An 11,227-nucleotide genomic window follows, 5' to 3' on the forward strand; every position below is an offset into this window, starting at 1 on the left:
TATTATTAATATTATTACTGATAAATCTCTCCACAGTAATCATCATCATCGTTTTTATTTCATGTTAGACGTGAGTATCAAGGGCAGGGCTGGCTGAAGAAACACCCTTTGAGCCCAGCAGTCCTGCTCTGTAGCTTGCCAAAAGGGCCTTTGGTCTGTTGATCACTGATAACTTGTCAGTCTCTGTGATGTTTATATAAATGCTGAAGTTCAGCTGTTCAAAGGTTCTGTGTACATGCACACTGCATGCACAGTGAGACCACTTGAACTCAAATGCCCCTTACTGTATGTAGAATATTTGCTCCTGTGATTCACAGTTGTACAATATTACGCCGTAAAATAATTGAATATTCTTCTGACACATTTATTTTGTTGCCTTATTTATGTTCTCACACACACGCTTGCTTACAATCTTTGTTAAATGTTCTCTGTTTGGTGCTCACTGTATTTCACTGTCTTTCTGGTGCAATGAACATTTTTATCTAATCGTAAACTTCAAAAGGACGTAGCACAGTACCGATAACAGCATTTACAATAATAATAATAATAACTACAGCCTGAAAAATACAGTGGAGGTAATGTGTCTCTGATACCTTCTGAACATTATAAGCTTCTCAATGGCTGTTGTTTTTTTTGTTGCTTTGTAAAGTGTTGTTTGATTGAATCGTCAGCCACCTGTAGTGTAAGCCTCAGCATCAAACACCCCATTGTATTTAGGTTATCATTAGTGAGGCTGGATTAAGCTCATTTCTGTTATGTTTTTTAACCACACCACTTGATTTTCATCAATAAACGTGTTTGTCAGTGGACTGTAGTCATCATTTAATAAACCGGTGTGATCTTTTTTAAATTATTGGTAGGGGATTGGAGACTCTTGCCCTTTGCAAAGTGTTCAGTCCTAAATTTAGCTGCAAAGTTTAGAGGGTTTACAAAGTAGAAGAAACCCGAGACAATATGCGAGCAGCACGCGGTGAAGGTCGCAACGTACAACAACTCTCGTCAAGCAGATGTGTGATAGAATATTTAGTGACAATACGATTATTATATTAGCAGTAGTCCGGTATGATGTAGTAGCCAAATATTCAATTGCAAAACAGTCAACAATGCCCTGATTTTATAGGCCTTTAACACACGTTTTATTGTATAGTTTTGTTTTCAGTTTTCAGCTGAATTTCACACGTTAACTCGGCTGTAATGTTTGCTGTATTGTCCTTGTATGTATTTCTCTCATGTTATCTGCCCACACTCCAAAATTGTGCTGTCCCCAAAATACAGACCCTCTTTTTGAGTCTTAGTGGAATATACTATAAACAAGCAGAAATGAGCTGTTAATAAAGATAATCATTGTATTCATCTTTGGTCGATATCACTTTATGCTGTTTTATTTTTCATTATGCACAGATGACTCAGCTATAGTGTTTTCCTGGATGCCACACTGAGGGAGACACTTCCTAAAAGATCTGTCTGTCTGTTCCTTATTCTACGTTTTGATAATCTCTTTTCCACACACGTCAGGTTTCATTTGCTCTAGAAACTCTTCATCGTAGAGACAGATGATGAAGTGATGAAGGGCCTGTGATCCTGGACATTAATAGAAGGAAACGTATTTAAAAACCATTCATCCACAATGAAATTGAAGTTGTCAGTGTAAGCCTTATGTGTGCTTTACTATGGTATGTTGTACGTAACCAGTCTAAAGTGGATCTAGTACATTTACACAGTGTCATGTGGATAATAAGCTGTGGACTGTAGAGTCAGGCTGAGGTCACGAGGTCAGAGTGTGTGACCTTTTTACATTACATTTACCTTGCACACTTTAGTTTGCAGGTATTTCCTCATTCTTATTACAAGGGATATCGATATTTCCACAGCTCAGTAGTTTCTTGAACTGTAGTAGGTGATTTGGTTTATTCATGAGAATATTTTAACACTTACTTGACTATAAAGTCAATCTGTATGATAATGAATAACTAAACCAATTCATTCTTCAGCTTTAAACCAGTTCTTTTTAGAAGAGAGCAACACGTAAAACACAAGAGGTTTTAACATGGTTCACAGACAGTTGACATGATATTACATTGGGTCCTTAAATAAGAGGTTTGCTAGTGATTAATCAGTCGAACTGTTTTGTAACACTAGATAAATATGAATAAAACTAATAGGCTGAAAATAAGAAGAAACTAACAACAACAAGCCATTGGCCAGGTGAATTAACCTTTTTAAAAAGCATTGCATATGTAGTCAAAAGCAGAAATAACGGTAATACAAATGGTAAATAAAATGTGCATTGTTGTTTATAATATAATTTTCTTGAATGATATTAATATTTTCTCACCTTATTGGGTGTTTATTATGGTGGAAATCATGACTTGGTGAACAAGGGAGTGATTCTGTCAACAGTATGTTTCAGACCCAGATTAACTCTTCTGGACTCTGGACCTTCTGAATGGATTATAATGTTTGTTTCATTAAAACTTGTGCCCACTGAGCTCTCTACGTCAGTGTGGTATCCTCACGTCACATGAGGAGTTAATCTCGAGCATTAGGTCGACAGCATGTTACAGGAGCATGGCTAATTCGGCCGTCACATTAGTGAGACCAGTGGCTTTCATGAGGCCATGAAAATGGCACATACGACCTTGTAAGGATACATTAGTGTCTACTACTGAAGCCCTGTGTCCTCCTTTGACAAGTGCTGATCCACAATGTTATACTGTCTATGAGGGAAGTAACTGTTTTCCAGTGCAGTGTGCACAGATGAACTAATTATTCACCTGATATGGTTTTCTTTGCAGCTCATGGTGGGGTGGAGTGCAGATGGGTCCCCCCGATCCCATCCTGGGGGTGACTGAGGCCTTTAAGAGGGACACCAACCCCAAGAAGATGAACCTGGGAGTGGGAGCCTACAGGGATGACCAGGGCAAGCCCTTTGTGCTGAGTTGTGTCCGCAAGGTATAACTGTCCCCAAGCCTCCCACTGAATCCACTACTTTTTTCTCATGTGACGCACATGCACACAGTGGTTCCCCCGTGCAATTCAGAAGTTTCCCTTCACCTGAGAGATGAAAGCAGTCATGTCATTAGCCTTGTTCAAGGTGAACTGCACTTCGCCTGGAAAGTGGACGAGATCAGGGAGCAGCAGAAGGAGGAGGTGACAAAAAGCTGTAGTCAGCTCAGGCAGTTTCCAGCAGCCCTCCGTCTGACCCATCTGTAGCCTACTTGTAGTTTTTAGGCCATGTTTCGGGTAAATAGATATAATATTATTAACCACACAAGATGTTTGTTAACAGATTAAACCTTCATTGCACAACATGGGACTTACAGGCTGAAATCTAGTGTTAAAGATTACAATTACACAGAAAATTAGGATTTCCTAAAAAACAAAGAGTTTGTGATAAAAAGAGGTGACAGGCAGGTGTTTCTTATCGTGCCCAAGGTCTTGCAGTCGGTGGAGAGCAACTGTGGCACCTGGCTCTAAAAACTGCAGCCGTCTCAGTCTTGTGAGGTTAGCGTTGCCCACATGTGCATGACATCAGAGCAAGTCGGCATTGAGTTGGACGCAAATCTAATCGGCAGGAATTGTGCAGCGATCACTGGTGATTGATTTTGTGCAGGCCTGGTTCATGTCCAACGAGCATATTGAATCTTAGTTTCTTATGGCAGTGAACTCAAAGAGAACAGTACTCCACTATCAGACTATGTGACCTTTAAAGCTTCATGCCTGTAGGGGACACTCAGGGAGCTGGAGGGTTTACATTTTCACCGGGTTAAGAGGTTGTTGCTGGTCAGGATCTCTCTCATTGAAGCATTCTGTGTCATCCTGAGCTTCTGTCGCCCTGTAGAACATCATCATTTCACACACGTTAATAATTAATAATTTCTGCTTTATCACCATGATAAAGTGTGTATGCATTTTATTTGTGTCTAACAACGTGTTATCTAAATCATAGATGTTTTATGTACAATGAAGGCATACCAGTCAAGGAAATTACAGTAGTTATGTTTTACACCTTTTGATTTTCACACTTTCCTTCCAGGCAGAGGCTATTATTACATCCAAACAGCTGGATAAGGAGTACCTTCCCATTGGTGGTTTGGGGGAGTTTAACAAGGCCTGTGCCGAACTCGCTCTTGGTGCTAATAGTGATGTCTTGAAGAGTGGCAGGGTAAGTTAAGTGGCGTTAACTACTCTAAACTGTATAAAGTTCAAATGATTTCTGACATTTTAAGTTCAGTTTTCCTCCCCCGACAGAACATAACTGTCCAAACCATCTCAGGAACTGGGTCTTTGCGCATTGGAGCCAACTTCTTGGTGAGGTTCTCTTGTATTTATCACTTAACACAAACAAATATCGAGGTCGGGCTGGTCATCTCACCAGATGTTTCCTTTGTCACAGTCTCGTTTCCATGGAGGTCCACGTGATGTGTACCTGCCCAAACCCTCCTGGGGAAACCACACACCCATCTTCAGAGACGCTGGCATGCAGCTCAAAGCCTACAGATACTACGACCCCTCCACCTGTGGCTTTGACTTCAAAGGAGCTCTGGATGACATCTCTGTAAGACATTATTGATGGACTAGCCAGGAATATGCGTAAAGATGATAAGAAACATTTTCAAACATTATATTCCAATTATCAGAAGAGACATGAAGGGACTTTGTTGACAGTTAATCACATTTTGTAATTATTGGTCTGTAATGTAATGAGTTATACGTATGGAAGCCAGTGCTACAGTGGAAATTAAGAGAGTCTGTACTTTACCTGGTATTGTCGGTTGACTAACCAAAGCTTTTTTTATCTCTCAGAAAATCCCAGAGCAGAGCGTGATCATGTTGCATGCTTGTGCCCACAACCCCACTGGTGTGGACCCCAGACCTGAGCAGTGGAAGGAGATTTCTGACATTGTAAAGGTGAGTGCTCCTCACCTCAGTAAAGCTCTGTGAAGTTTTTGCAGTTAAATTCTGATAAAATGTACTTACACATTTTCTATTATCTCAAAATCTTTGACAGAACAAAAGCCACAGTTGATAAGTACTGACCCTTATCTGTCTGTTATCACTTTATTAACTCTCTCTCTGTCTCCTGTGCCCTACCCCTTCTTTCATCTTATAGAAAAGGAACCTGCTCGTGTTCTTTGACATGGCCTATCAGGGCTTTGCAAGTGGAGACATCGATCGTGATGCCTGGGCTGTGCGCTACTTCATTGAGCAGGGTCACAACATCGTGCTGTCCCAGTCCTTCGCCAAGAACATGGGTCTTTATGGTCAGTCAGAATTCAGTACAAGGTCTTCTTAAAGAAAACATTAATAAAAACAACATACAGATAACAGCACAGACATGAAATTAAACATTTTATTGAAACTGTGTAAAAATTAGAAATGGTACTGGTAAGTTTAACTTGTATTGGACGGGGTCTGTTCATTTCAGCATCTGGTTTGTCTGTTCGATTTGGGGTTTGACCAAACTGCAGAATCTTTTGAAATTCAAGTTGTTAAATTATTAAATAAAAATTAAGTGGAAGATGGAGATTAATTTATGGAAGCCAGGATGAGTGCATGTCTGGATGTGGCATGAGAGAACAAAAAACTTACATAGTGACTGATCAGGTGAAGTATAGCTTGTGTTTTACCACCACCCAGTGGTAAAAACTAGTTGGTGAAACATGGTTTTATTCCAATAATTATGCAGGATTTGAAAACACTGAATATATTTTTATTTAGCTGCTGAGCAAAAAAAACACAGTTGAGATCGTTCTCTTTCCCTTCATGATCATAATGTGATTTAAGTTTTCCTGTTTCACAGACACGAGTAGGTCATCCTCACTGTAAATCACTTTGTTTAACACTCGTTGATATTCACAGGTGAGCGTGTGGGAGGCTTCACTGTGGTGTGTAACGACGCAGAAGAGGCAAAGAGGGTGGAGTCTCAACTTAAGATTCTCATCAGGCCCATTTACTCCAACCCACCAATGAATGGAGCCAGAATTGCAGCAACCATTCTCAACACACCAGACCTGCGCTCCATTTGGTATGTACCTATAGATGCACATATCCACACAGATATTAGCTGAACCTAGTTTGGATGTTTGTAAAAGCACTTCAGCTTCAATATCTTCATCTTTCATATGCACCAAACCGTTCAAGATACATTCTTAAATATATTTCTTGATCCGTTTACCCTGCTGTCGTCCAGGCTGGAGGAGGTCCATGGTATGGCTAACCGCATCATTAAGATGAGGGAGCAGCTGGTGGCTGGTCTGAAAAAGGAGGGCTCCTCCCACAACTGGCAGCACGTCATCGACCAGATCGGGATGTTCTGCTTCACAGGCCTCAAACCCGAACAGGTACACACACTCACACATCATCGATACCACTCTCATATATGTCTGTTAAATATAAAGCTGCAGCCAGGACCAGTAACTTCCTGGAGTTTCTGCAGGTAACTGCTCAGAGCAAAGAAATAGTCCAGCTCATAACCCCCCCATAAAACAGCAAATTGGTCATTTTTACTCTGCAGATTTTATACTGATTAAACAAGGAAGATATAATGTGTAAATTAATGATCTTTAGAAGGGCTGGTGGGTAGATTTTCCTACTGTTGGACACAGACTGGCTTGCAGTTTCCCCATGTTTCCAGTCTCTGTGCTAAGTCATGTTGAGCATCTCTTTATTAAATGGGAGCTATTATCATTTGTTTGCAATTACTTTTTTCTTCTCTCAGGACTTTTCTCACTGGTCCTAAAAACTGCTGTTAAACTGTTATTAAGCCAATCTTTAAAAAGAACAAACCTCACTAATGAACAATTACCAGCCCATATCAAACACTTTATTTTGATAATTGGCCCTGAACAACTATTTACATTTTTTTCGATTCAGGATTTCAACCACAGCACAGGCTGCTCTCGTTAAGGTCTTTAATAACGTAATATTATTAGTCAGTGCTGTGTATATTACTAGACAGATTGGAAAACTACTACTACTTTGTGTCAATAATTAATTACTTAATAAGTAATTACATATCTGAACGTAAACAAATCACGCGCAAAGTGCCCCAAGGCTCCATTCTCGGGCCTCTTCTGTTCAACGTCTACATTTTCCCGCAAGTTCATATTATGGAAAACAACAAGATATCTTTTTTTATGCAGAAGGAAACACTTGTCCTTCCTTTATCTTCAGTATGCTCAACTACTGTAAGGCTGTCTTTGTTTGTTTAAAAGTCGATCAGACAGCTGCAGCTGATGTCATAAAGTTTGTTGAGATACAAAGAGGGAATGTTTGTTGTTAAAATACTGACACCGTGTGTGTTGATTCATTTTTCTGCAGGTTGAGCGTCTGACAAAGGAGTTTTCAGTGTACATGACCAAGGATGGCAGAATTTCCATGGCAGGCGTGACCTCTGGGAACGTGGGCTACCTGGCACAGGGGATCCATGCGGTCACCAAGTAGAGTGGATCCTGCTGGGAGAGCTACGAAATCAAAGTGTTGAAGAGGAGCTTTATGCGTCACTAATTCTCTGTCTCCTCCATTCCACCTTTAGAAAAGAGCTCGATATTTAGTTAGACATTTTCTTGATTGGATTTCCTGAGTTCAACTTGGAACGGTTGCTGCTGTTAAACATTTTAGTTTCTGGTTCCTTTTTAACATTTCACTGAACCGGCTCCCTCGCCAAATTATAAAAGACAGGATTTTCTCCCACGTCTGATGGATCATTTTTGCTTATTTATTATGTGGAATCAACGGTTGGCTGTGCATTTGTGTCCTCCTAAATGTGTGCTGTTTATCTGCTCTCACTCACTATAAAACATCAAGGAACCAACATCGGGGTAATGTCAGACTGTGCACTAGTTTTACTTTCAAGATGAGATCTCTGTTGCTATATGGGAAAGCCTGTAGAAAATGTGAGTTCATCATAAGATGTTCTCTGACTGAAGAGACGAGCAAATGTGAGAAAACATGAATCCCAGAAATCAATAATAATAATATGTAAGTCTGTGAGAAACGTTAAATACACAAAAACACAAAATATTCACTCAAATTTTCTCGTTATTTTGAGATATAAAGTCGTTCTTTTGAGTCAGCTTCTTATTATAATGTCTCGTCCTTATCCAATAAAATAAAAAATAAAAAAACAATTCATATGAGTGTTTCCTGGTTTTTAAGATTTGCTGAAGTTTGAGGAACATTTAAAAGCAACCGATGTCTCCGGTTTTAATGTCACTTTCTACAGCACCCACCCACCCAGAGTTTCTCTCTAAGATGCTTTGTGTTACAAAGATTAATCATATGTGATAAAAATAAAACACATTGTTTTATCCACTGGAAGAAACTGCAGCTGCTGTCAGTTTCTGTACAGAAGAATCTCATCTGGCTGCTCTACTTTCATCTCCCTTCTCCCACCATCATCAGTCTGTCTCTGAACATCTGTGTTTTCTTCTTCAACTGCCGAGTATTTATATCAGGGTATTAGAATAATTGCCACATTTTTCTAACGGCGTGGTGAGGCCTGCGTTTGTCTGGCAGACAGAAAGAGGAGCGATGGCGCCGGCAGCTGTGGTGTCAGTGCTGTTTCAATAGTAACAGGTGCAACAGGGCTGCTTGTGGCTGAACACCAGAAAGACACTGGGTCCTGATTGTGAGCGGGAGACAGTCAATGTGAGTCGGATTGTAAGAACAACTCCGCTTTTATTACATGTTGTAGTCATTTAAACTCAGCATTTGTTTGTAACACATTTACAAATAAAGGTTGAGTTTATGGGATGTCCTGAAGCAGGACCTGGAAATAAGAAAAGCTGGTTAAATGCACAATAGATATTTATATCGAGAGCTAAAGTTAATATGATGATCTGCTCTGCTCAAAGGCCCCACAGCCGCATTCAATCAGAACCAGAACTAACTACAGGGTTTTCCAGTGCAGTGTGCATCTTTCACCTGACTATCTGAAGTTTAAGCCTTTAAAGCAACATTTTGAGAGGATACAAGGGAGAAGAGAAAAGAAGAGAGTGAATATGTGCTTTCAGTGGTTGGATAAAGAGTCTGGTTGAAATAAAGGCTGCAGACAGACGGCGAGCTGTTGCTAATATTAGCTGCTTGCTATGTCGGCAAGATGATGTTTGGCTGTTAGCAAAGTCACTAGTTTTTGATCATAAGTAATATAATCATGAGCATATTTTTGACAGTGAATATCAGTTCTTGCATATTGTAGCTTTGAAGGACCAGTGTGTGGGATTTAGTGCCATCTAGCGGTGAAGTTACAGATTGCAACCATTTGAATACTGCTCAGCCTTCCAGTTGTGTAGGACAAAGCTTATTACATTCTCTTATTTTACAATTATTCAATTAGTAGCTATTACACTATATTGCTACATAACACACCAAATGAAAAAAACATTTTGTCAAATAAAACCTGAGTCATACGTTACACCCTGGTGCCTCTTTCTATATATTGTGTCAAACTTCATGGCTAATAGTCTGCAGTCTCCCCAGCTAGGATAGCAACAGATTCCAAATCTGAAACAAACACTGAAAAGTCTCAGAGAGGAATGAAGGATTTAATAGTGCATGGACAGATTAATTTGCGGCTCACTTGAACACTTGTCCTGCAGCAAGAAAACAAAATGGCTCCTCTGATGTAAAGGTTGCTGACCGCCGGTGCAGTAGAAACTACGGTGGCCACGAAACTCGCAAAAAGAAAAAAAACAAAACAAGAAAAAGTTGCATCCAGAGAAAAACGGGTCGTGACCCAGCCGTTTAAAATGCTTCATTATCTCTCAGAAAAACAAAAACTATTTACAGGTGATTATACACTAATGAAAACATAGTTATGAATATTATATTTCTGACAATAGATCCTCCTTAGTGTTTCACTCTGGAGCTTTTAAAGGACGTCCACTGTATTACATAAACATAAGAAGCTCAAAAGCCGCAAAGCAAACAAGGAAATCCAACATGAAGACGGGCAGAATAAAGTAAACAAGGAAGCGTGAGAGTAAAACAGATAAACTCACAGAACAGAAGCCGTGGACAGCTGCCAGCTCTCTGGCCCGCTGCCCGACACATTCACACTGCCGAGAATAAAAGCGGGTAAAACATGTTTTAATGTTTCATACACACAGTTTGAAACTCACAACTTAGCAAAGATGTTTATGCACTGAGACGTCTGATGTAAAAACTACAGTAAATACAAGCTCTACTCGTCTTTCTTAGATATTCTTTATTGTCAAATTAACTAAATTATTACCTAAATTAACTTGTACAGGATCGACCGATATGAAAGCTGATATTGGAATGTATTTAATAGCTGCAACTACATTTAGTTGTTAATACTTTGGTTACATTTAAAAGAGTTTCTGAGTTTCTGCAACATTAAAGGTCCAGTCAGTCAGGATTCCCACTTTTAACAAATCATTTTCCAGGATAAAAGTAACAGTTCAAATCAAGTAGAACCTTTTTTAAAGCAGAAAATCTATAAAGTTAAATTGCTCAACAAGAACCATAAACATTATTAGGCTGTTTGTATGGAGATGATGATTTCCTCGTAGTTCTGGAAAAGATCACTGCAGTCAGTTTAATATTTGTATTAATAATGCATGCAACTGTACTAATTGAGTAACATTTGTTATTTATGTAGTTTGATAATAATTTCTACTATATATACAATGTACTTTTAGCTTGAGATAAACTATTTAAATTATTTAGTTGTAAGGGGAAATTTAGGCTTTAGGCCCAAAACTGCCACCGTGTTTCTGCAGTAGCCAGAAAGACAGACGGAGGTTTACGTTTGATATGCAGTTGTTGGCGAGCATAGTTTCTCCTTCGCGACTTGAAAGAGGAGGATGAAGTGAGCTGAATTCATAAAAGGATTTTCTCACAATTTTTGAGAGATTTCTTTTGACGACAAAGTATATTTTCTTTATCAAATAAAATAGTCAATTTTATTATTATTTTTCCCTCAATGCAGCCTCCTATGTTGGGCCAGATTTGGTCCCCATCTGGAAGTCGAGTTAGGAATTAAATAGTTTTTTGACTTTCAAAATAAAAGCATTCATCCCACTGAGGTATTTGTGGTGACATGTTGGTGAGCTTTGAGTCTGTGTTTTATCTTCATAGATTTACCCGGCGTCCCAACCCCTCCATATATGAGGTTGAGTCTATTCGAACGAGTGTGCTGAAGGCCAGTGACTTATCTGTGAGTGAAGCAGCAATGTGCCTGTGGACCAATTACCACTGC

At 39.4% G+C, this 11,227-nt stretch overlaps 1 protein-coding gene across 1 annotated transcript in view; it reads left to right on the forward strand.

The window, feature by feature from the left end:
- The window catches only part of got2b (glutamic-oxaloacetic transaminase 2b, mitochondrial), a gene marked incomplete in the record, with an annotated part of 13,291 nt that overhangs the window by 1,270 nt on the left and 794 nt on the right, over positions 1–11,227 (forward strand). The window contains 9 exon segments of the mRNA XM_035651715.1: positions 2,796–2,952; positions 4,037–4,165; positions 4,252–4,311; positions 4,397–4,558; positions 4,807–4,911; positions 5,114–5,264; positions 5,863–6,028; positions 6,194–6,344; positions 7,324–7,881. Of these exon segments, the coding sequence (XP_035507608.1) occupies positions 2,796–2,952; positions 4,037–4,165; positions 4,252–4,311; positions 4,397–4,558; positions 4,807–4,911; positions 5,114–5,264; positions 5,863–6,028; positions 6,194–6,344; positions 7,324–7,446 (1,204 nt within the window).

The sequence above is a fragment of the Morone saxatilis genome, unplaced genomic scaffold (assembly GCF_004916995.1).
Source record: "Morone saxatilis isolate NCDOM2014 unplaced genomic scaffold, NCSU_SB_2.0 Contig11, whole genome shotgun sequence".
In the NCBI taxonomy this organism is placed as follows: Eukaryota; Metazoa; Chordata; class Actinopteri; family Moronidae; genus Morone; species Morone saxatilis.